This window comes from Mauremys mutica, chromosome 12 (assembly GCF_020497125.1).
Source record: "Mauremys mutica isolate MM-2020 ecotype Southern chromosome 12, ASM2049712v1, whole genome shotgun sequence".
Taxonomy (NCBI): Eukaryota; Metazoa; Chordata; order Testudines; family Geoemydidae; genus Mauremys; species Mauremys mutica.
The window spans coordinates 81,270,477-81,295,982 of record NC_059083.1 but is presented as its reverse complement, the minus strand read 5'-3'; the positions used below and the strand labels follow the sequence as shown (position 1 = coordinate 81,295,982).

General features: G+C 45.6%; 1 protein-coding gene across 2 annotated transcripts; it reads left to right on the top strand.

The window, feature by feature from the left end:
* Positions 1-783: 783 nt before the first annotated feature.
* Positions 784-25,214, top strand: CCDC40 (coiled-coil domain containing 40). 2 transcript variants are annotated; one of them, XM_044983279.1, is made up of 21 exons: positions 784-865; positions 2,071-2,134; positions 3,438-3,566; positions 5,657-5,965; positions 6,438-6,609; positions 7,219-7,370; positions 8,048-8,131; positions 8,218-8,437; positions 9,438-9,595; positions 11,312-11,434; positions 13,220-13,341; positions 15,707-15,950; positions 16,090-16,272; positions 17,816-18,061; positions 18,829-19,042; positions 21,025-21,194; positions 21,544-21,635; positions 22,427-22,547; positions 23,249-23,437; positions 24,215-24,373; positions 24,903-25,214. In XM_044983279.1, exons 1-21 carry the CDS (start codon positions 810-812, stop codon positions 25,149-25,151), a joined length of 3,456 nt encoding a protein of 1,151 aa, XP_044839214.1. In that variant the 5' UTR covers positions 784-809; the 3' UTR covers positions 25,152-25,214. The 2 variants fall into 2 exon arrangements, with proteins under 2 accessions (XP_044839214.1, XP_044839213.1); XM_044983278.1 differs by having other exon boundaries at positions 7,183-7,370; positions 24,903-25,213.
* Positions 25,215-25,506: the final 292 nt, after the last annotated feature.

Here is a 25,506-nt window from a genome sequence, read left to right as displayed (position 1 = left end):
CTGCATGCTCCCGACAAGGGAGGCACTTTTAACACTGATGGCAGAGAGGTGCCGTAGGGGGGAAATGTATTATCATCCAGTAATGCAGGCAGAGGTGCCAGAGCAATGTTTATTGTGTGTATCATGTATGCTGAGAGCCATTGAACCAAACTGCAAACCCTGTATATAATGGAAAGCACTTCAAGACTGGGGGTGCAGCAGCCCCCCTAGTTCCTGCACCTATGAATGAGGGGACATCTTTTGGCACAGGTCACTCAGTTTCAGTGATGTCAATCCAGATATTTCGGGGGGGGGGGAATTCTGGTCCCCTCCCACCCAGCACAGAGTCCGTTACAGTCCAGACTCTTCCCCCCTGCTCCTCCTGCAGGGACCCCGGGTCTCCTTGATCGGGGAGTCTCCCCTCTCATCTACGAAGTGCAGAAGCTGGTGCCATGAAGAGTCAAGTTAACAGCTGAGCTCCACTGTACAGGAGCACAGAGACCCGGGGCACCAGGCCCCAACGCCACGTGGCCTGGCTGCTGCTCCCCGTGCACACGGGGTGGCGGGGTCACATTTTGATGGTGTTGCAACCATGCAGCGGGAGCGGGCTGGCTCCGTTGCGGACACTTTGCGCCCATTGATGACTTTGCACTAAAATTTTAACAAATTGAATCCCCCCCCCACCAACCCTTATCATCGCCCCCCCCCCACCGCGGGACTCTCCCCTCCCCAGCGGGTGCGAGGGGGGGACGAGGAGACCCGAACCCGCTACCCGCCCTGGGGAAGGGATGGTTCAGTCCGGCTTCCCCCTCCCCCGTGGTACCTCCCGGATGTTGATGGTGTCGCCTGGCAACGGGAAGATGGAGCCGGTGGAGCCGGGCAGCGGGTGAGCGACAGGGACGAGCCCCAAATGGCCCCGCGCGGGGAGGACCTGTGCCCCCCCCCCCGATCCTCCCCCCAGTCCCTCCTCATCCTCCCCCCGCCCCCTCCTGCCCCTCCTCATCCTCCCCCCTCCCTGCCCCTTCCAGCCCCTCATCATCCTCCCCCCTCCTCTCTCCCTGCCCCCTCCGGCCCCTCATCATCCTCCCTCCTCCTTCCTCCCAACCCTCATCATCCTCCCCCCTCCTCTCTCCCTGCCCCTTCCAGCCCCTCATCGTCCTCCCCCCTCCTTCCTCCAGCCCCTCATCATCCTCCCCCTTCCTCCTCCCAACCCTCATCATCCTCTCCCCTCTCTCCCTGCCCCCTCCAGCCCCTCATCATCCTCCCCCCTCCTTCCTCCCAACCCTCATCATCCTCCCCCCTCCTCTCTCCCTGCCCCCTCCAGCCCCTCATCATCCTCCCCCCTCCTTCCTCCAGCCCCTCATCATCCTCCCCCCCTCCCTCCTCCCAACCCTCATCATCCTCCCCCCTCCTCTCTCCCTGCCCCCTCCAGCCCCTCATCATCCTCCCCCACCTTCCTGGCATCCATGATCGTCCTCCTCCCTCCTTCCTCCAGCCCCTCATCTTCGCCCCCCTCCCTCCCTCCTCCCAACCCTCATCATCCTCCCCCCTCTCTCCCTGCCCCCTCCAGCCCCCCATCATCCCCCCCCCCCGTCCACCCAACCCACATCGTCCTCCTCCCTCCTTCCTCCAGCCCCTCATCATCCTCCCCCCCCCCCCCCGATGGAGAAAAGAGCCAGCGAGGGAAAGGGACAAGGAAGGAGGATCCTTCCCTTTCCAGACCAGCCCCAGCCCCCAAATCCTAGCTCTCTTCCGGACTCTGTCTTCTCCAGCTGCACCAGCATTCCATCTGTGTTCAGTCCATGTCCGTTTCTGGTTCTCAGGCACTTGCACAAGGCTGCAGTTACTGTGTTGCAAACACAGCAAATCCAAGTAATAAACTGTCTTCATTCACATTTGAAACAGACCATGCAAGTGTTCCTGATGGCCTTAGGTTCTGTATGTTTACAAACTCCTGCATTTGGTTCTGATCCCTGTTAATGCTCCAGGAGGTAGCACTAGTACAATATTTGACCTAAAGCCAAGCTCTTCATTTTTCTACGTTGTTATTCTGCTTAAAATTGTTCAATAATTTTGTTCAATTTAATTAAGCCCTGAATCAGGTGTTGGACAAATTTCAGAAGAGGAGGAGGAGCTGCATCCAGAAGGCAATGGGGTAAAGTTGCAAATATGAAGGACTTTATGCACCTTTGGAATTAGAATCACATGGGAATTAGTGCATATTTTGGTGCCCAGATACTATGTGGGTGGGTTCACTAGAAATGCAACTAATATTGAAATATTGTCAAGTATCAGAGGGGTAGCCGTGTTAGTCTGGATCTGTAAAAGCAGCAAAGAATGCTGTGGCACCTTATAGACTAACAGACGTTTTGCAGCATGAGCTTTCGTGGGTGAATACCACCTACTTGCATCCGACGAAGTGGGTATTCACCCATGAAAGCTCATGCTGCAAAACGTCTGTTAGTCTATAAGGTGCCACAGGATTCTTTGCTGCTTTTATTGAAATATTGGATTTCCTAAGAAATTTTGAAACAAAACATTCAAAAAACAAAAACTTCAAAACACGGAAAGAAACATTTCCTCAAGAAATGTTAGAGATCAGAGTGCCTTTGTCCTGAAAAGGATTAGCTAGAATATTCAGATCAGATTTTGGAAAAAATTTAACTATAAGTATAGTTTAGTACCGGCATATGTAACTGAGGGAGAATCCCCATTGGAGGATTTTAAGAACAGGTTAGACAAACAACTGTCAGGGATAGTCTAGGTCCTGCCACAGGGCAGGGGTTAAACTAGATGACCTCTCAAGGTCCCTTCCAGCCTTACATTTCTGTGATTCTTTTGGGATTTTTTTTGTACCCATCACTTTACTAATGAGGATGTACAAAAGATGTGTGGGAACACATTTACTTTGGAGCCAGAAAAGCATTAAAATAGTTAAGATACTAAAAATATCCTCTAAATTTTCAAAAATTGTGAATACAGAAACTTCCTCCATCTGAGAAATTGTGGTGATCTATTGGTATAATATGTTTAATATTCAGAGTGGTCTCCTCCTAAAGAAAATTCTAACATTTATTGGGAAATATTGTATCTGCAAACAAGTCAATTCATAATCTTAAGCAAGACAAAACACAGAATAAGACTTCACAGATTTTGAGTTATAGACTTTGATGCTGAATTTTTATAATCATTTCAAGTTGCTTTTGGGTTAGGGATTTTCTTTTTGTGCTACATTTTAAAACAACCAAGCCATTTTAAAAAATCTCTGTAGCGTCTGGGAGGAATTTAAGGGTTTACTACCACATCTCTAGCAACTGCAGCACTAGCAGATGCTTCAATATTAAGAGCATTTCCTTACCCTAGATGTAAAGTGCTGTGTAGTAGTAGTACAGTTCATAATGGGGAACTTTGATTGGAGACTGCCAGTTGTTACAATGTTGTTTTCTGCTGTATGCTAGGTGGTGCAACCAGAGAGTAGCCGTACCAGAAAGGAAGAGGCAGATGGTGTTTCAGCAGAGGAGCCAGGAATGGAACCCAGCCCAGCAGAGCACAATGCACCTGAGTCCCCAGAGCTTCTGACAGTAGAGGTGGATGTTTATGAATTCTCCCTAGGAAAGCATGGTATCTACAGAACAATCAATCCAATGCTTTGACATCACAAATCATTAACAAAGGAATTCCAGTGTAGCAAAAAATTGAGAAATTATTGCCATCTTATCGGGGACATGAAAGGGAGGCCATGGGAAGCTTAATTTGGCTACATTCCAGTTTCCAGGAGAGTCTTGTAAAATGTAGCTCTTACTCATCTCTGACACAGCACTTTTCATCTGTAGATCTTGGAGCACTTTTAAAGGAAAGATAAACACCATTATCCCCAATTTATCAATGGGGAAACTGGTTCACGTGCTCTGATCCTGTCTGATCGGTGGATGTTGGAGAGAAGTTTGTGTCTGTTGGGTGAAAGTTGAGTTTCCCACTGAATATAGATTTTGCCTTTTCATTTTCAAAGTTCTCATCGTAAATAAAGATAAATCTCTGCATGGAGCTTTCTTATTTAGTAAGGGCCTCATCCTGTGAGGTGCTGAGCAGCCTCTAACCTTATTAAAGTGATGACCTCAAGCATCTTGGTGCTTGGGAATTTGTAGGACTTGGCCCTAAGAGTCGTATTCTGGTATTATGGAAATCTGAGTGCTCATTACTGTAATACAGTAATTAAAGAATTTACGTCCACAATCCACGTTCAAAATAGGAGACATTGATTATTTGAAGTACAACAGGCTCATTGCATATATATAGCTTACAATGTTACAAACATACATAATAAATTGACTGCAACAAAATAAATTGAAATATGAATTTATTGGGGGAGATAGAATGTACAGATTATTCATATTTATATTCTGGGCTAAACAATATTCCACACTAGACATTTTACTGGGCTGTCTCAGTCCACATAAGAATCCTCCTATTTCTTTTCTCTTATTTTCAAAACCACTCCAAGAACTTTATTTTCAGAAGTACTGAGCATCTTTGAGGCCAGCGAAAGTCAATGTAAGCTGCAGGCACTAAGCAGTTATGAAAATCAGGCCCTAACTGTTTAAGTAGGATATCTGTTTGTAAGAGTAATTAGGTTGCATCTATCCAAGGCTCTAAGTACCCTAATACATAATTAATAGTACAACAAAATCCCAGCAGTGCTAAAATAATCATTCAAACCGGAACTCAGCTAGCCAGCCACCTACAAAACAATCCTTCATAGTTCTGGGAAGAATATCCTCTCCGAAACAACCTGTCAGACAGGGGTCTTTTTCAGTGGGCCCAGATGGTCACCATGTTTGGGCTATTTTGGACCAAGCGGGGAGCAAGTTCCATAGTCCTGAACACTCAAAGAAAATGCCCTGCCAGCTGTCACCTCTTCATAACCAGAGGGATCCAGCTTGGGCTCCCTGCTGATCACAGCTGCTGTGGAAGTTTGGCCCAAGAAGAGAGGCGATCCCTCAGACAGACTGGTCCCAAGCTATTTAGGGCTTTATAAGTCATAACCCACACCTGAAATTCCACCCGGAGATCAACAGGCAGCCAGTGGAAATCCTGGAGCACCAGTGTCACTTGCTTCCAGCAAGATGCCCCACTTGGTAAGTGAGCCACTGTGTTCTGCACCAGCTTCAGTCTAGGATGGCTCTAAGGTGTATCCTCGGATATAGCACACTGTAATAGTCTCGTTTTGCGATAACAAAGGCCTGTGCAACAATCTGAGACATAATGGTAATTTCTAATTACATTAATAGAATCCTACGATATTAGAACCTAGTGATTTACAGCATTAGTTAAAAGGAACAGTCTGAAAAGAGACAGACAGAAAACAAAGCGATTCGTTCGGGTATAATGTGACTTTGAAAACTACCTTCTTCGGTAAAATCTAAAGAGAGATTTTTCACTTCTGAGTTACAAATATGGGAAATTAAAAGTTTCTCATGGAAATTTGGACAGGGCCTTAGCCACTGTAGTCCTAGCAGGAGCTGCTGTTATACTAGATGTGGTCAGATTAGATTAATTTCCTGTGCACTGACACTGCAAAGCAGCTGTAAAGCACTGTAGTAATAGTCCTTAGTAAAGAACATGGACCATTATAATATTGTTTTGTTGTTTTCTACTTTCTGGTTTTGATCTGTGCTAGGGAATGCAGCCAGAGAACAGTGATGACAAGGAAGAGGGAGAGGCTGTGCCTACAGAGGACCCAGGAGAGAGACTCATCCCAAAAGAGAAAGAGATCTCAGGGACCACGGAGCAGGAGATGTCGGGGGCCATGGAGCAGGAGGTCATGGGGGCCACGGAGCAGGAGGTCTCAGGAACCACAGAGCAGGAGGTTGCGGGGACCACGGAGCAGGAGGTTGCGGGGGCCATGGAGAAGGAGGTCACAGGGGCCATGGAGAAGGAGGTTGCAGGGGCCATGGAGCAGATGGTCTCTGAGGTCACCTTTGGAGAGGTGATTGGTTATGAATTTAAACTAGGGGAGCGTCTCATTCACAAAACCTACAATCCAGTGTTTGTGACATTACATTCCCAAATTGTTGAAGCAATTCTAATACTGTAAACACACACCACTGGATGAATCATGCAAGAGAGAGGCTAATTGGAAAGGAGACACTTGGTAACTAGCCATGGTGGATAAAAAACTCTTGACAAAATTCAAGGGGTTAGTTCATTATTGCATGCATTGCTAAAGTGCCCAACACCACGAGTGATACAGCCTTGCTGGTATATCAGTGGGATAATTTTAGAGCCTTTTAATTGCTTTCCAGCTTCCTCAGGAAGCAGCAAGACTGTTTTTATAGCTGACTATTTTTCTACATTGTTTCTCTCTTGTGATGACAAAGATAAGTAGAATTTTAGTAGCAAACTGTTGAATGAAAATCCTTTCACAGTCCTGATTTTATATGATGGCCTTTATGTCCCAGGAAAAATCCGAAGAGGTTTCCTCAGACCAAGTGGAAGTGGATAATCTTCCTCCCAAACTGCCTGACATGGAGCAGCCAGTGGTAGACAGCTGGACCAGATCCCGCACGTCCTCAGGAGCTAGCACCCAGAGGTCTGCATTATCAGTGCACATGGAGATTCATGCTGAGTCAGGTATCAGTCAGTGTCTTACTAATCATACTATCCTTGCAGCCAGCTTTCAAATACAGTATCCAGTTTTTTCTCCTCTCCCAATAAATGTGAATCTAGTTGGACATACACTACCGAATCTTAAGGCTTGTCTACACAGGGAACTCAGAAAAAATTAATTTGAATTAACTAAAAGTGTGAATTTAAAGTGTATTAATTAAATAACAATAAGCCTCATGTGGACACTCTTATTCAGAATTAAAGTGGTCTTAATTTGGTTTATTTTAATTCACACTTTAAATTCACACCTTTAATTCAGATTAATTTTTCTGCGTGTCTCCATTTAGACAAGCCTTAATCCTTATGTTTAGCCTCTGTATGATGCTACTACTAAGCCTGTTCTTAAATCTTTTCCATAATAACTTTCCTCCTCACTGTTAGAATTACTGTATATTTTTATTATGATTTATTTTCTGTGTGCTAGTGACATTGTGAGGCAATCTAAAATTCCAAAGAAAGCTGGCTATGTTAGGTACTTTTTCCCGCATCAGGACATCTGCTAATCTTAAAATACCTTTAAATACATTGAATTCTCAGGTGACATTGGGGTAAGCATCTCCTCTCCGTATTCAGACTCTGTGTTTCAGCAGTTTAACCAGCACCTCAGCAGGCTTGGCAGTGAGGAAGAGAATGAAAGTCTACATTATGCAGATGAGCAAGCTGAAATAGAGGGCAGTGAGGAAACAGAGGAGGAAACACAGCTGATTGTCTTGGACCCGGAACATGTAAGAAAAGTCCAAATTCAAGACTTGTCACTGGTATTGAGGGTTCCATGAAAACTGGGAGGCAATTGGGCCGTGGTTTAGCTGCATTCTAGGTTAAATATGTTATACATCCTGTTTAAAGTTCTGACTCCTGTATGGTATCTGCTCCCTCTGTAGTAAATTAGAGTCGCAGGTTAGAGCAATGGGAAAATCTGGTGAACTTCAGTTCTCATGAAAATGAAGGACCTATAGCTGGTGGGCAAGTGCTGTGCAAGCTTCCCTCGCACAGCTATGCCATTCATTTTCTTCTGACCTCCAAAGACTCTGGGCCTCTCCTAAACAGAAACGACTAGTGATGCCAACCTAGGTGGTAGTTTTATGATATGAACAAATGTCCACTAGGCTCAAGGCTGAGTCTGCGTAACCCATTTCACTTGCAGCCTGCTCAGGACAGGAACCCAAGTCTCCAGAGGTGAAAATGCAGTGTTATACCTAGGGTGACCAGACAGCAAATATAAAAAATAGGGACGGGGGTTGGGGGTAATAGGAGCCTATATAAGAAAAAGACCCAAAAATGGGGACTGTCCCTATAAAATCGGGACATCTGTTCACCCTAGTTATACCTGACTCATATTCCTTGATAACTTATTCATGCAGGTGTTATAAGGATGCTATCATCATCTTCCTTCCCTCTCTAGCCCCTGATGAGAAGATTCCAAGCTGCCTTAAAGCATTACCTTAGTAAACAGATGGAAAAAGTGACCATGGAGCTTCGGGAGCTGGTATAGTAGTTTTCCGTGGATTTCCCACAGCATTCCAGCCCTGTCCAAATTGGTGTGAATTGACCCATCTCCTCTTGTGTCTGCAGACGGTGGCCACAAAGCAGGGTAAGATGCAGAGGGAGGAGCTGGGAATGGTCCTTTATGGGGTCCAGCAGCAGCTGGCCCGGCTGCAGATGGAACTGGAGAAGAACCAGGACCGATATTCTCAGATAGCCATGGTGCGTCGGCAGCTCGAGGAGGAGCTGCAGGACATCAGACATTTGTACAAGAAAACATGTCAGAGCACTGAAGATGAACGCAAGAAAGGTGACTAAGGTGCTCTTGCTTAGTCTTTCCTTATTCTAGTCACGTAAGGACAAACGAGGTTGAGCGTAAGTCAAACAATGGCTTGAAGAACATCAGCCCAAGCATTCAGGAATGGCTCGCTGACTGAAAAGATCAACCCAAGCATACCCTCCATCTTTGTCATAAGACAAATGCTTTTCTGTCCCTTTAAGGGGTTCCTTTGAACAAAGGCCATTCCTGGCAAATAGGCTTTCATAGATTCTAAGGCCACATTGTGATCATCTAACCTGATCTCCTGTATAGCACAGTCCAGAGAACTTCCCCAAAAGAATTCCTAGAGCAGATCTCCTAGAACATAAGAATGGCCACACATCCATCTTGCCCAGTATCCTGTCTTTCGACAGTGGCCAATGCCAGGTGCCCCAAGGGGAATGAACAGAACAGGTAATCATCAGGTGATCCATACTTGATCAAGTGATCTGTTCCATCATTCCCATTATCAGAAAAACATCCATTCTTGATTTAAAAATTGCCAGTGAGGGGGAATTCACCAGGACATTTGGTAAGTTGTTCCAATGGCTTTCCAATATTCAACACAACTCATTTCCCACCATTTGGCTATTTATACTTGTCTGAGGCCTCTGCCTGGGACTGTTGAGGCTTTGGTGAAGATTGCAGATCCTTAGTTGATTAGGCAGCCTGGTGCATCAGATGACGGTCTTCTGCATGGCAACCCCTTACAGTCAAGGAAATGAACTTAGCTGGGCTATTTCAGTATTGTAGAGGTACAGGATATACTGGGAATTGAGGGTACTTACCAGGTCTCTTGGGCAATTTCTCTCCAGGAATTCTGCTCCAGGAACTGATGTCCATGCCCACCTCAGAGAGGGTCATATGACTTGGGTGGATTTTTTAGGGGTTTTGCTCTGTCCACATCCTAATTTCTTTCTCTTTCAGCTCTGGTATGGTACATGCTGCAGAAATCCTCTTCTGTAACTAACCTTTCCACCTATCTCCCCAGTTTCTGTAATGCAGACCGAGGTGGAAAACCTGGCCCTGCGTCTGTTCTATATGCAGAACATGGACCAGGATGTGCGCGACGACATCTGTGTGATGAAACGGGCAGTGAAGAAGGCTGAGGCAGACAGGAACCAGGCTGAGGTGGAGAAGAAAAAACAGGTATAGGGCAAATATCAAGTCTGTCAAAGAGGCTGTGAATTATGTCATTGGAGTTCAGAGTCCCTTGGGGAAATGCTGTCTTGTCATACAGAATGCTAAAAGAACATATTCTAGGAAGATTGGTACAAAATGTGGTCTGCCCTCTTCCACTCTTAGATGGTATTTGTTTGTAAATACCAGGTAGTTCCTTAGATGTGTGTTTTCTAAATCAAATCATTCATAAGAACATCAGAACGGCCACACTGGGTCAGACCAAAGGTCCATCTAGCCCAGTATCCTGTCTGCCGACAGTGGCCAATGCCAGGTGCCCCAGAGGGAATGAACAGAACAGGGAATCATCAAGTGATCCATTCCTGTCGCCCATTCCCAGCTTCTGGCAAACAGAGGCTAGGGAAACCATCCCTGCGCATCCTGGCTAATAGCCATTCATAGACCTATCCTCCAGGAACTTATCTAGTTCTTTTTTGACCCCTGTTATAGCCTTAGCCTTCACAACATCCTCTGGCAAGGAGTTCCACAGGTTGACTATGCATTATGTGAAGAAATACTTCTTTTTGTTTGTTTTAAAACTGCTGCCTGTTAATTTCATGTGGTGACCTCTAGTTCTTGTGTTATGAGAAGGAGTAAATAACCCTTCTTTATTTACTTTCTCCACACCAGTCATGATTGTATAGACCTCTATCATATTCCCCCACTTAGTCGTCTCTTTTCCAAGCTGAAAAGTCCCAGTTTCATTAATCTGTCCTAATATGGCAACTGTTCCATACCTCAGTCATTTTTTGTTGCCCTTTTCTGAACCTTTTCCAATTCCAATATATCTTTTTTGAGATGGGGCGACTACATCTGCACACAGTATTCAAGGTGTGGGCGTCCCATGGATTTACATAGAGGCAGTATGATATTTTCTCTCTTATTATTTATCCCTTTCCTAATGATTCCCAACATTCTGTTCGCCTATTTTTCCCTCTAAATTAAAAAAAAAAATCCCAGAAACCTTCCTGACAGCAAAAAAATAAAATCAAAAAACACAGCACAGCTTCTTTGAGCAACTCTATAGTAACAACCCAGTATCCAGACATGCAAAGGAGGAAGGTGAGGTTTAGTGAGGAGACACCTTATTTTCAAGCCCCAGGGGGATTATTCTGAACAATGATGAGTTTAGAAAAGTGATTTTGCAACACAAAATATAGCTGGCCCGTTCATTTTAACTCATGCTCCCTCTGCTGGTTAGATGGCTGCCTCTTGCAACAGAATAAATATTGTAGGAGTATGTGAACCGTGGCAATGGGGTGTGGATTTTTGATAGCTATTTAGAGGGCATTTTCTTCTAAATTATTACCTTTTAAGATAGTCAGATGCCATGGTGACGGGCACAGTATAATAACCTAGATAGATAGAAGTTAGGTGACATTTTGGACCTGATGCTCTTCCTTGATATGAGACTGGCTAATATAAATGGACCAAATGAAAATGAATCCTCTGCAGAGTGGTGCAATGTACTGAGCAATCTTGACCACTCAGCAGAGATGGAGATGACTGTAGTCACATGGCACTGCACACACTAGTGAGGATGGTGAAGATCTGATAGCCACCACATCTAATGCAACACCCTCACTTGACCCTGCTTCCCCTATGGGATTCTGGCTGAATTCATGTTGTCAGGGGTGGGATTGTTTGCAGTATTTGTGCTGATCTGTTGTAGTCTGATTTCTGTAGGATCTGCTTGTAGACCGCTTAACAAGGAAGTTCAATGAACTGCAGGAGCAGATTGGTCTGTATGAAGCTCAATTTATTGCCCAGGCTGAAGACACAAAAATAACACGAAAAGCAGTGAGTGAGGTAGGAGATGACAATATCTTTCATGTGTGGTTAATATTACATTTTGTGATGAGCCAGAGTCCTCCACCCTGCGCGTAACACAGTACACACACCCTGGGTTTGAGTCCAAAATCTCACACCCCTGCCCTTTGTGTGAATAAAGGGTTTCCTATGTTCTTAAGAACAACAACAAATAAAACTTATCCTGAGTTGGCTGTTGGTAGGGTTTCCCCCTGCAAGACCTCCTGTCTCACCCACTTAGTTCCTTTACCTTGGAGAGAGACACACACCCCTTCTGTGCTCCTGGATTGGAGCTAAGCAGACTCATCAGGTGTGACTGATAGGATGAGTCTTCAGCAGAGTAACTCCATGCCAGGTCCAATCTCTGACATCCAGCTAATTACATATCTTTCTCCAGTACATCAAAGTAGCACAATATCCAAGTATTACATAGTAATTATATTTAGCTTTACACCTAGGTGTTACCACAATGTAAATAATAGCTGTATAGTGCTACCATCACAATACGCTGCACAGATGCACTGACCCAACTGTGCTAGCACAATACACCTTTTCTAGTCTGGATTTTCATGTTAAATCTGTAGCTTAATACATTACCATTTACAGTACATTGTAAATTGTATCCCATAAGACATACAGGATGTGAGACAAGGCTGAGTTAATGTTGCTGTTGGGGCCTTGACATTTGCATTTCCTTTCCTTTCTGCAATTTTTGTCTGTGACCTTAATGTTGCAAAAAATGTTCATGTACATAATGATATAAATTGCACTTTTGGTTACAGTGAAGTCGTTAGAGTAACTGAAACAAGATTCAGAGTGGTAGCCGTGTTAGTCTGTATCAGCAAAAAGAACAAAGAGTACTTGTGGCACCTTAGAGACTAACAAATTTATTTAGGCATAAGCTTTCGTGGGCTAAAACCCACTTCATTGGATGCATGCAGTGGAAAATACAGTAGGAAGATATATATACACAGAGAACATGAAACAATGGGGGTTGCCATACTAACTCTAACAAGACTAATCAATTAAGGTGGGCTATTATCAGCAGGAGAAAAAAAACTTTTGTAGTGATAATCAAGATGGCCCGTTTCAAACAGCTGACAAGAAGGTGTGAGTAACAGTAGGGGAAAAATTAGCATGGGGAAATAGTTTTTAGTTTGTGTAATGGCTGGACACCATTAAATTAGGCTTGAATAAAGACCGGGAGTGGATAGGTCATTATACAAACTAAAAACTATTTCCCCATGCTAATTTTTCCCCTACTGTTACTCACACCTTCTTGTCAGCTGTTTGAAACGGGCCATCCTGATTATCACTACAAAAGTTTTTTTTCTCCTGCTGATAATAGCCCACCTTAATTGATTAGTCTTGTTAGAGTTGGTATGGCAACCCCCATTTTTTCATGTTCTCTGTGTGTGTGTATATATATATATCTTCCTACTGTATTTTCCACTGCATGCATCCAATGAAGTGGGTTTTAGCCCACGAAAGTTTATGCCCAAATAAATTTGTTTGTCTCTAAGGTGCCACAAGTACTCCTGTTCTTTTTGCTGAAAACAAGATGTAAGCCAATGCGTTTAATTCACTTACTCTACAAGGGTAAAGGTACAAAGAGCCAAAGAAAGAGCAGGGGATATAGGAAAACAAGAGAAGACAAAGCATGAATATTTTGAGCTGTTTCTTCCCAGCTGTATTGTGAAATAAAGTGGGCAATGAGGATAGAATGCAGGTGTGAGACCCCAGCCCAGTGTTGATTCAGTATTTCAGAGTGGTGTCTCTCTGCAGGCTTGTATGGAGATACAAACTATTAACATGGAGAAGAAGCAACTGATGCATCAGTGGGATAGCAGTTTGACTGGGATGAAGCGACGAGATGAAGCCTACTCTGCCATGCAGGAGGCACTAAGGTATAGCATCTGAAAGTGAGCCAACAAAAAGAATAGCTACACTTTGGATGGGAGTTGTTCTAAGAGAGAAAAGAATGCTGTCAAGGTTATTGTTAATATAGCGTTGTATGTACAGTGTGCACTAAACGAAGAATAAATCTGTTGTTCTGAAGAGCTTAGAAAGGCAAAGGGTCATTATGGTCAGGAGCATCAGTTTTTGTTAGTGTTTTCTCCCTTCACAGCGTGATCTTCCTTCAGAGGGATGAAATAGATAACTAGGCAGAGTTCTCTGGTTTGCATTTCACTCTATCCCGTGCGGGACTTCCCAGGACAAAAGAAGAGACATCAGGAAAGATTTACCTAGATAATTTGCCGTCATGATTTGGTGACATTCGGCAAGAATCCATTCCTCAGGAAATCCCGGCCTTTGGTGCTGAAGGGAATGTGCATTCTTTCGTTAGCCCTAAAACTTGCCCAATGGAGCATGAATCAGCAAAATACTTTTCTACTCTGATTTCCTGAGGAGAATAGGGAGAAGAACTGAAATAAATTCATTTTCTATAGACACATTTCCTTTTGACTTTTGGTTTCTCCATCCATCTGCCAAGAGCTCTGTGTTGTCACATTCACACTGCAGGAAGGGAGACATGCTGACACTGTCTGCTTTCCCTTAATCTCTACATCAGGGTTGGGAGAAGGATGTTTCCATTGTCAAACACCCACCTCTGCCAGCCACTTGTAAGGCTCCATCATGACTATGATGTTGGTTATTCCGCTAGTTTCAGTAGCTTGGTACCTGTGTAATGAAATGTGCCTGTGTGGCAGTGGACAGGTGATGGCAAGGAAATGACGGCTGAACTTGGGAAACATAGAGGGCTTCTGAAGTGGAATACGTTATATCTCCAACTCAGGGTACTCAGATACCATCATGAGGGGGCAGTATTAAAACATGGAATGGAAGTGGAAATAAAATGGAATTTGTTGCTGAGTATTTGGATCCTATTAAGATTGAAAGGTCAGCCAGCTGTTCATCCAGCAGCTAAGTGCTCAGCAGCTAGGTGAAGGTAGAGAGGAACTTTGTGAAACAATATTTTATTTATCACAAGCCTGTGGGTGACTATTGGGATTGCAAGCAGTTTGTTTTAACTGCAGAGATGTATGACTTGCATCCATAGGACTGTGGAGGGGAAAATTAGTGAGGAATTCAACAGAAGATCAGGACAGACGAGAGAAATACTGTCACTGAGTTAATTACTTCCAGGCACTCATCAGCTGGATAGAACCCACCCAGAAACATAATATATTTTTCACACAGTAGGTGGTAAAGTATTTCATAAAATGTACTAACTGTATATTAAAATACTCCTGATGATATACAAAATATGTTTAAACTGTGACAAAATTGGTTAGTTTTCATGCAGTCAGCTAGGTGCAATCTGTAGTAAATGTGTATGATGTCTTTCTCACAATCACACACTGCTGTTTCCTGTGAGAATACAGCTTTGCTGAAGCAGTTCTCTCTAAGCAGAGAAGAAAAACGCTCGCTTCTCAGCTGCTGCAATCTGTGATTCCCACCTCCTCCAACTCCCCATAAGTGAGAGAGCTGCCTGCTTCTCTGCATACACTGGCATCTTCTTTGCTTTCTCTCTCCTTAGTGTAACTTCCCAGCATGGTGACCCATCCACTCCCAGTGTATCCAGGCTGTGGTCTCCTTCACCCTTCCCATAAGGACATCTTCTGGAATGTAGTCTATTGGCAAAGAAATGACATGATGCCACCAATAACAGTTGGGTCATCACAGCATGGGCTTGGTGGAAAGAGGGGGGGAAATATTATGAAAAAGAGCATACCTGTTCCAATACAAATGGGTACCTGAGGACCTGAAAGGACCCCTTCCCCAACAGAACCTAGGTTATGCCTGCCCTTTTGGTCAGGCAGGATTGAAGGCAGTTCCTCACCTCAGTGTCCCTTCTGGGCCAATTGGAGCCTGGTGCTAGAGAGCCATGCAGGGAGCTTCTATCCTCTCACTCCTAGAGCTGGTGCCCCAGTGGTTCTGTGTTCTCATCTGAACTGGCCCTGGGAGTTTTGGGCTGAGATCAGGCCCTGAGGACTCATCCCCTGAACTGCATTGTAACAGGACTGGGAGATCTAGAGCACAAGCAGCTATTCAAAATTATCCAAAAAATTAGGTGCATTAGTTTTATTTCCAGTAGGGTGATTTTAATGAACACAGATAGTCCCAGTGCTGAATGAATTTGTCTGATTTTCTTGTTCTTCGCTAACTCATTTCTGCAGCAGCCTGTTTGAAAGCAGGAATTTGGAGTTGACTATCCAGGGCATAAATCAATCCCCATGACACTCTCCTGTCTTCTCCTTGCCCTTGCAGGCAGTCCAAGCACCAGCTCAAGTCCTTAGAGACAGAGATCCAAGTCTACAAGAAGTCAGTCACGAAGGAGGAAGAACGGAACGAGCTGCTTGCCAGCATCTTGAACCGCTCGGAGAATGATGGCAACATGAGCAAGAAGCTGATTGCCCAGTGCACGGCCAAACAGGATGCCCTGAAAGTTGAATACAGCACCTACACCCGCACGCTGCATGAGACAGAGCAAGCCCTCAGCAGGGCCAACTTGGTGAGACCAGATACCCATGGACAAGAGACTCTTTTAATCAGACACTGATATTTTGTCACCTGCAGATTTCCATTCACTTTCCCCAAATCCCAACAGCCCGCGCTTTTGAACAGCCCTGTTTCCGTGTCTTTCCTCTCAGGACCGAGCTGCTCGGATGAATGAGCTGCAAGCCATCAGTAAGGAAATAGAGAAAGAGACTGAAGCCAGACAGGAGTTGGAGAATCAGATCATGGCAAAGCTGCAGGATCAGCTGATGTCCAGCAAAGCAGCAAAATATTTTTCGCAACTGGCTGCTAAACTTCATAAGAGAAAGCTGGATCTGGTATGGCATCTGCTTCTGTGTGACTGATGGTAGCTGACGCTCAGGAGAGAGAGACACATTCTGTGTTTATTCCCTCCAGGATACTACAAGCATGGCCCAAAGGCCATTGCCACCAGTAGATAGCCTCCCCTGCCAAAAAAAAAAAAAGGGACCCCCATCTAAAGCACACTCCATCACATTCCCTGTGTTCCTAGTGCTCCAGCTCCTGTCCTGGACTGTAGCATTCTAGCCAGATTCTATCTTGGGTCATTCCCTTTGCCTTATTAAATTTCTCGTACAGTTTCAAATGGCTGGGATTCTTCTTTACTTACAGTCCTAAGCTGTTGCATTATGTTGCCATGTGCTGTTAAATTGCTGTTTCACCCTACAAGTGGCTGTATTTCAGTGGCGGGTGAAGTGACTCCCTTGTAAACTGTAGGCTGAGTTGGTAAAATACTTTAGGACTCTTCAGGATGAGAGGTACTATAGAAATATGAGAGATCTCTGTTACTGTTAAGTTTTCAGGTCTTGTGGAAAGGGCAGGGGACATGCTTATTAAGCATAAAAGTAGAAGGGCCTGCCAAGCAAAATGCAGCTTCTCTGAATTCCCCTCCAGGTGCAGATGTGCCTGAGAGCTCTTCCCTCCCCAGCTGCCTTTTGAGGATCATGTTGCAGGGTTTCCGAATATAATTTAGCCAAAGAAATATTACTGCCATCTTGTACAGCAGGTACTGGCTTCATGTTCGGCTTAGAGAATGGCACAGAGTGATGCATCCTGGGCATGTTTAGACTCGGGGCTGCATAAGGAATACAGCAGACCCACTCTCTAAATGAAGTGAACCAGAGGCGGCCAAAGCACAGAGCATGACATTTTACGATCTGGCTGCCCTCATCAGCATACAGAGGTGCAGCTCACAGAGACTACAAGTTCCAGCAAGAATTGTGCCATCCTGAGTTGAGTGACCTAGTGGTCACATCAAGAATGTAGCAGCGAGTGCTCAGACTTGTGTTTCTATGGGCCCTGTTTCTCTGTTCAGTATTAAGGCGACTTCACTGCACTCCATTTTCTATAAATCAGGTGCAATCCTTGGGCTCCTGGCAAGCTGTTAATGCAGCCTTTGATTGTGAAACATGCAGGCAACTCCGAGATGGATCTTCTGTAGTTATTTGCATCTCTGTATCTGTCTGGCCAGATGTAACTGAGGCATATAGGTTGGGAAAATAACTTCAGGGGTGATGATGGTGATGATAAAACTTTGCCGTCTCTAGCATCTTCCCTTAAAGGACTTCAGGATTACTGCCTCCCATCATCCCTAGGAAGTAGGTAAATATCATTATCCCCATTGTACTGATGGGGCAAGAGAGGCACAGAGAGGTTAAGTAACTAGCCCAAAGCCCCATAGCACATTTGACAGAGCTGGACATAGACTCCGGTCTTCTGACTCCTAGTCCTGTTCTTTACATACTAGATGTGCTCCTCTCTTAGCCATCTTTCGTTGCCAGGATTGCAGACCTGTGGATTACTGCTGAATGACAATGCTTTTCTTGTTGATGATGTTATTAGGAGCTGCATTTTTCCAAAGTTGAGAATGACACAGCCCAGGTCATTCTGGACACAACTCACACCAACTGCAGGCTCGCTATGCTCCAAAAGACATTCTCCGAGCTGGACAAGGAAATGAAAAATATCAATGACCTGATCAATCGCAGTGAGAATGAGATCGCCAAGCGCAATCTCCTTATCGAGCGCAAGCAGGGGGTTGTCAACCTGTTCAACAAGAAAATGGAGCTGATGATTTCCCAGTTGGGGGTACGTCCCTTATGCTTAATCCCCCAGACCTGATTTCATTCTTTGATGATATTACAAGTTTGGTTCATAAAGGTAACTGCGTAGTAGAGGTAATAGACACGGGTGAGGTAATGAGAGGAGGTGTCTATCCTGTACAATGCACTCAGAATGCCTGTCGTGCTGATTTTTGTATTACTATCTGTATCCCTAAAAAACTATCAAAGCAGCAGCCCTGGCCAAGACCTCTCCTGGGAGGCCAGACTAAATGTAAATGGAGATAACCCCAGTTCTGGCTGGTGAATTCTGCTGCTGATGTGAGCAAGTCCCAGTTTAGACTCATGATTAGTTTTAATGCAAAAATTAAATCCCAGCTTCACGATGTGTCATTTTAAGAAATAATCCAACAATTGATTAAGAGCAAATCTATGGGATGAGGATTTTTCTTGGTGCATTTAGGGACTTCCATTCAGCGTGTGCACATACAGTCTAAACACAGGAAAGGGGGTGGAGGAGGGTGAAGATGAGGAAAGCCATACACCGTTCTCTCTGCCTATGCATGACAGAAACCAATTCTGTACAACCAGAAAGCAACACCCAAACCTGTTCACATGATCCCAGAACTCAGATAGCAGCACTGCTGATGCAGCCCTGAGCTGGAAAAGCATTTGGATACCAACATGCAAAATGAGCATTTCAGGCCCCCGTGTGCTGAGAGCTCCAGAAGGTCTAGGGATGCCACTGTACGTAGCCTCTCTGTCTGACTAATCCCAAACTTCTTTCCTTTATAGGGCCAAGAACTGGGACCCTTGGAAGTTGAGATCAACAGGCTGACCAAGCAAATAGATGAATACAACTCAGAGGTGATGACACTGCAGAAGTACTGGCTCAGGCTGCAGAAAGAGCTGGTCAAACTGACCCACGAGCAGGAAGAGCAGCTGGCTTCCCTGGATATGTTGAAGAAACAGATCACCATCATGCAACAAAAGAAAGTGCGCACTGAAAGTAAGTGTTTCCCTCAATCTTCCTGGCGATGTTAATCAACTAGCAGGCACGCACTGCCAGAGAACAAAGGGAGAGAAGGTTCAATAACTTGTAATATTAGAACCCCTCAACAAAGAACATTTCCAGTATCTGCAAGCATAGTGCCACATACGAGCAATACAGTGTATCCCGGGGTGTACACTGGGGCTACAAGCCAGGCACCTTCTGCCACTCAAGCAGTCTGGTATCCCTGCTAAGGGCCGGATCTTGCAGCCTGTGCTTATGTAAGAGGAAGGGTTGCAGGATCGCACCCCAAGTGACCATCCTGATATGTTACTGTTCTTAGGAAATAGAGTCATAAAGGTTAAGGCCAGAAGGGACTACCAGATCATCTAGTCTGACTTCTGGTGTATCACAGGCCACCAGCACCACCCAGCACCTGCACACTAGACCCAGCAACCAAATTAGACCAAAGTATCGCGGCTTCCAAGAGACTAGATTATTATGTGCCACAGGCAGAGAACAGGAGGGACCGAGGTGCACCAGTGCCCTAGGCCCCAACAACGTCAAAGAAGTGAGATATGTGAGGGGTTACCCCCACTCTGGGGAGCGACCTGATGTACTGGGGAAGCAGCAAAGAATCCTGTGGCACCTTATAGACTGACAGACGTTTTGCAGCATGAGCTTTCGTGGGTGAATACCCACTTCTTCGGATGCAAGCCACTGCAAGCAAGCCACTGCTTGCATCCGAAGAAGTGGGTATTCACCCACGAAAGCTCATGCTGCAAAACGTGTGTTAGTCTATAAGGTGCCACAGGATTCTTTGCTGCTTCTACAGAACCAGACTAACACGGCTACCCCTCTGATACCTGATGTACTGGGGTACCACTGAGCCTCTCAGTGGTTTGAGCATTGGTCTGCTAAACCCAGGGTTGTGAGTTCAATCCTTGAGGAGGCCACTTAGGGTTCTGGAGCAAAAATTGGTCCTGCTAGTGAAGGCAGGGGACTGGACTCGATGACCTTTCAAGGTCCCTTCCAGTTCTAGGAGATTGGTATATCTCCAATTATTACTATTACTTTCCCACAGTTGAGTCCTGGCCCTCAGGTGTTTCCAGGTATGGTGTTGCAGGGAGAGTGAGGTCCCCTCATGATGTCATTGTCCCCCTTTTATATCTTCACCCCACTTGGAGGAAAGCTCCTTTGCTGTGACCTGGGTCAGACAGTTCCCCTTGTGCAGTGCTATCTCGGAGAGGTTTCTATTGCACACAGTTCCTGGGGTAATCCCTGCGCTCGTGTGCATTTCCTCAGTGAGTCAGTAACATTGTTTGTCCTTTTCACTGTTGTACCTGAAAGGCTGCTTGGGGGTGTTTTCAGCCTCAGGACGTGTTTCAGTAACACGTACACAGCCAAACGTCCTAACTTCACACACAACAATAGCACATAAAATCCAACGAGATGTTACCATCTAGAAGATGAAGACTTTTAGAATAAGACGTCACAAGACATAATTTGTACGAAACAGACCCCAATGACATGACAGTGGTGAATATTGGGGAGTGGGGGTGTCACAAGAAATAGCCAGATAATCCTGGCAAGTGACCCACATCCAGACACTGCAGAGGAAGGCGAAAAACCTGCAAGGTCACTGCCAATCCGACCTGGGGGAAATTCCTTCCTGACTCCACATATGGTGATCAGTTAGACCTTCAGCATGTTTGTTACCTTTTGTCTGTCTAACAGATGGCTGGTACGTGCCCAACCCTGAGATTATAGCAGTTCTAGCATCCCAGTCCTCCTTTCATCATAACCATTTGCAAAACATGGATTTGATTTGGGCTTTATGGAAAGGCTTGTGGCTTTGTCAGTGTCCATGGAGACTTTCAGAGTGGGTAGCTACAAGTGCAGCTTTGTCTACACTGTCAGAACTCCCCCACCTCCCAGTGCCCTGGTGGGTGCTCTCTGCTTTCACTTCTAAAAATCTTTTCCATCTCTTTCCTGGAAAGATGAAATCCAGCAGGAGAAGAACGAGCAGAAAGACATTGAACGCCACATGAGGAACATGGGCAATGACTTGATGAAATTCAACATGTTAATCAACAAGAATAGCCACAACTCGGAGGAGCTGCAGCATGGCAACACCATCATGGAGAATGAGTTTGTCCGCTCGCTCAAGGTAGAGAAGGCGTTGCTCCTCGTCTCCAAGACACAGCCTGACACACGGCAATCTTGCTGAGCTCCCACTGGCACTGCGTTGCAGGAGACAGTCAGAGATTGCTAACTGCTGCCCCTATGGCACAAAACACTGTAGCCAGATGGCAATGTACAGCTATCTGGCTGTCCCAATTACATTTCTGTGCAGAGACAATGATTCCCTTTACATAGCCAAGGAGGGTTAGAAATTCTACCTGTGTTGTGGGGAGGGTTGTCAGCCAAAAGGGGCAGGAAGATCAGAGGCAAGCAGTGAGCCTGCCAGCGCCTCTCAGTCTGACACAGTGATGTTGATTTCTGCTTCCTAACTCTAGGCAGCAGAGAGAGAGTCAATTGAGATGCAGGAGAAGCTGGACCGACTGCATGAGGAGAAAGAGAGACTCCTAAACAGCCTGGTGGAAGCAGAGTGAGACCCAGACCCCTTGTTTTATGCCAGTGTTTGAACTCTCTTGTCATGCAACTGCATTATCCTTCCTGCCCTAATGCTGTAGGGGAAAATGCATTCTGTCCCATCCTGTCAGATTGACATGCTCCTTTCCTGGCTCCCCTTTACCTTGGATGGGAAGGTGGGATGAGTTCTGTAACTTTTTGTAACCCAGAAGGTTAAGGGGCTATCATTTATTTTCTGCAGGCCAGGTACAGTCACGGTAACTGCTCCATCCTGCTGCACCAGCAGCCTGTTTCCGTAGATGAATGAGAAGCAATGTGGTCTCCACTCTCACTCAGTGTTTGGCCTCTAGTCAGCAGAAGGCTGCCAGTGTTGAGTGTGTGGGGGAGAGGGGAAAACCCAGTATGCAGTGGTGTGATGTAAGCCCAGTGGCTGTCCAGAGGAAGGTAGCTACATAATCCAAAATTCTCAAACTTGGGACTTCACAGTAGGCCCCTAAATAAAGGGCCTGATTTTTCAGAGCTGCTGAGTTAACAAATGTTGGCATTAATCCTCTATGCTGCAATCCCAACCCCGACTTCTACCATTGTCATGGCACTTCTGACCTGCAGAACCCTGATGGACTCTCACATTGAGGGCACCAGTGGGTCATGTTCCATACAGTGAACTCTTAGTTTCCTGCTGGACTGTTGAGCTTTGGACTCAGAATGGGGGTCCATAGTGTGACATCACATATACAAGGGAATCAAGCGGCAGGGTGACCCCTTCTTTTTCATACAAAGGCATCCCCTCCCATTCTGTCCTTGAAGGCATCAGATCATGCTATGGGAGAAAAAGATCCAGCTGGCCAAGGAGATGCGTGCTGCAGTGGACTCAGAGACAGGGCAAGGCGAGATCCGAGCCATGAAAACAGAGATCCATAGGATGCAGGTGAGCCAAGCTGGGAGGGGGAAGAGGAGATTCACAAGGAGATTACCCAGCCTTGCAGGAGATGCTGAAACATCAAACAGTAGATAGGAGATAAGGTGGGGAAGGATTGTCTCCAAGGATCCTGGCAGTGTCAGGGATAGGTGTCTTCCTGTGACCTGTCCAGCAATTGAACTAGCTCAGCATGCTGTTACACCTCTTTACATGTTCCTTGGGTTAGCCTAGCAATGGGGGAGCTCAGCAAAAGGTAGACCTGACTGGGAAGGAAACTTACAGGATAGTGTTTATCTTACTACATGGTGGCCCAGTATGTAACCAAAGCAGCACTTATGGAATACTACATCCACCAATGCACTGATTCAGAGAAGTGTTTCTCTCTCTGTGAAGGCAACCTCCTCTCCCACCCACAGGATACTTCTACCCTCCTTCCCTTATTACTGCGTTTAGACTAATTGATTGCATTGAAATCTTTAGAAGATTGTGTTGGGCAAGCGGACGGGGAGTCAGTTATTAGTCTGATGCCCCCAGATCCATGCTGTGCAAACCTGGCTCATGATTTTGTTGAAAGATTTGGGCTGTCAAGGCCAGTGTGTCAAATGTGTCCTGTCTCGGCAGCTGGAATTTGTCACACTGAAAGTCTTCTATCAGATGTAATTTGTGCCCACTGGGGATCTTCAGAGTTTCTCTCTCCTCACACATGGCAGGTCCGCTACAGCCAGCTGACAAAGCAGCAGGAGAAGATGATTCGAGATATGGAGGCTGCTGTCTCCCGCAGAGAGACCATCATGATTCGGGGGGAGGGTCAGAGCAAAATGGATAAGAAACATTTCACCAAGAGCGACTTCCACCACAAGACACAGGAGCTGCGGAAGAAGATCAAGGAAACCCAAAAGGTGAGCAGGTAGAGAGGGGCCATCGGACACTCGCTTTGTAATTAGAAACATGTCAGATACTGCTTGACATCAGCTTTGCTTTATGACCTACTACCAGACTATGCAAAGAGGATCTCATGCAAGGTTCACTGAGCCAACCTTTCTCCCAGATGGCAAGGAGAGTGCTGTGGACATGTCAGTGGGGAAGAGGACCCTGGGGATAGGCCATGGTGAAACTCATGTTGGTCTCCAGGATTCTGTGGTATTCCTCACGTAGCTCTGATGATCATCTGCTTTTTGCTATAGCCTGAAGGGGCAGCACGTGCCAGACCCACTAACCTTCTGTCTTAGAAGAACGTGATGGGACTTTTATTCAAACCCCTCAACACTGCTCCTCATTCCTCAGTTATCCCATTTTCTTTAGTCGCTTGGGATTGGGATACAAAGTGCTTGGAAGGAAAGTGCTTGGTGCATGTTCTGTGCCATCTGCCTCTCTTCATGGTAGTGTAAAGAAAAGTGCAGTAATGTGCCCCCAGGCATGGAGACACACTCACTGCACAGCAATGCAATGAAACACCAGTGGACTGTCACCTTTCCTGGCACAACATTAGAACGCCCAGTGTGCCTAATGGGCATCTAGCAGTGTGAGTGCCTGAGCCTTCAGGCCACAAAGTATACTTACTAAAGGAAGTACAGCCTTTAAATGTCCAAGAAAGGGGGAGCTCTCAGGTGATAATTTGGCAATGGAGTTAGCATGCAGAGGCAGAATCTCAAGTTTCCTTCCCTTCCTTTCATTAGAATGCTCAAGACTGCAACAGAACCATCACAGAGCTGGAGAACACCCAGAAATCTCTCAGCATCAGCCTTCTGGAAAAGCAGCAGCAGCTCTCCAGTTTGCAGGCTGAGGCAGATGTCCTTGATGCAGACATAGAGCGGCTTCAGGACCAGAAACGTTGGGTAAGGTGTCTTTAATACATAGGCACTGCATGTATTATTGTCCTGTGCTGCCAGCCCACACAGCCTTCCTACCTCATCCCAAACCACATGTACCCAGCTCAGGCTGGATATTTGAGCACCATCGTGTTCATGTTCCGCTCTAGAACTGGAAGTCTCAACAATAAGAACAAAGTTCATCTGTGTGGGAGACAGAACTTTCTCTGGGGTTGGTGTGACTCGACTGACCTCCCTTGTCTTTTAAAATTCATAGAATTGCTCTGTCTTTGCAAGATTTCCCTTCTACGCATGTGTCTGATTTGGAGGTTCCCTAAGCTATGTTGTGATCATTTATATATATAACACTCAACATCGGGGATGCCCGTTTGAGTAGTTACAACAGGACTTCACTGAGCTGTCCCTCTTAATAATCCCGTTTCAAGCTGTGATCGTCACTTTTCGTCCCCCATTTAATTAAGTCCTTCTTACTCTCCTAGCTCCCTTTCGTTCAGTCAGATGTCTTTAATGCAGTTTTCATTGTTGCTCGTCTAAGAACCTTTCAGAAATCGTGGCCTATCAGAATCGTCAGAAGCATCTGCAGGCAGTGAAGGACGGGAAGTATACTCCACTCTGCCGCACCCAGCAAGCCCTGCAGAAGGAGCAGCAGAAACAGCAGGACCGGCTGCACACCATTAATGTCATCATCCATCAGATTCAGCAGGAGTATCCTCAGTACCAGAGGGTGCTGTGCGGGCTCAGCCAGGCCCTGGACTCCAGGCTTGGATCACAGGAAGCAGAATAGATAGAAGCACAGAGCCAGATCTGAATAAAGTATCTTTTGACAAATATTTTCACAAATAAATATAGTATAAGCTTTTACTGCTCTTGTCACTCTCCTGGATGTTGGAGGCTGAGTAACAGAAAAATGAGTAGCAGTTGGAATCTGCTTCTGAGATCTTGGGTTCCAGCCATGCGTGCCCTGCTCCAATCTCTGGCTTTTCTGTCTGCTCCAAGACAACAGGCTGGTTTAGCTCCAACCACTCATATAATTGTGTATTGTGTTAGAACATGGGAAGGAGGGGCAAGTCCACCTTAAGGGGTTAAGTCGCACAGTCTTCTCCATGGACAGAGGGATGGGTCCTACAGCACTTTCTGCC

Coding starts and splice junctions, on each gene's coding strand:
- CCDC40 (XM_044983278.1), top strand. CDS start 810: ATGTTGATGGTGTCGCCTGGCAACGGGAAGATGGAGCCGGTGGAGCCG. Junction 13,342..15,706: donor GCCATGCAGGAGGCACTAAG/GTATAGCATCTG, acceptor TTGCCCTTGCAG/GCAGTCCAAGCACCAGCTCA. Junction 21,195..21,543: donor AGTTTGTCCGCTCGCTCAAG/GTAGAGAAGGCG, acceptor TCCTAACTCTAG/GCAGCAGAGAGAGAGTCAAT.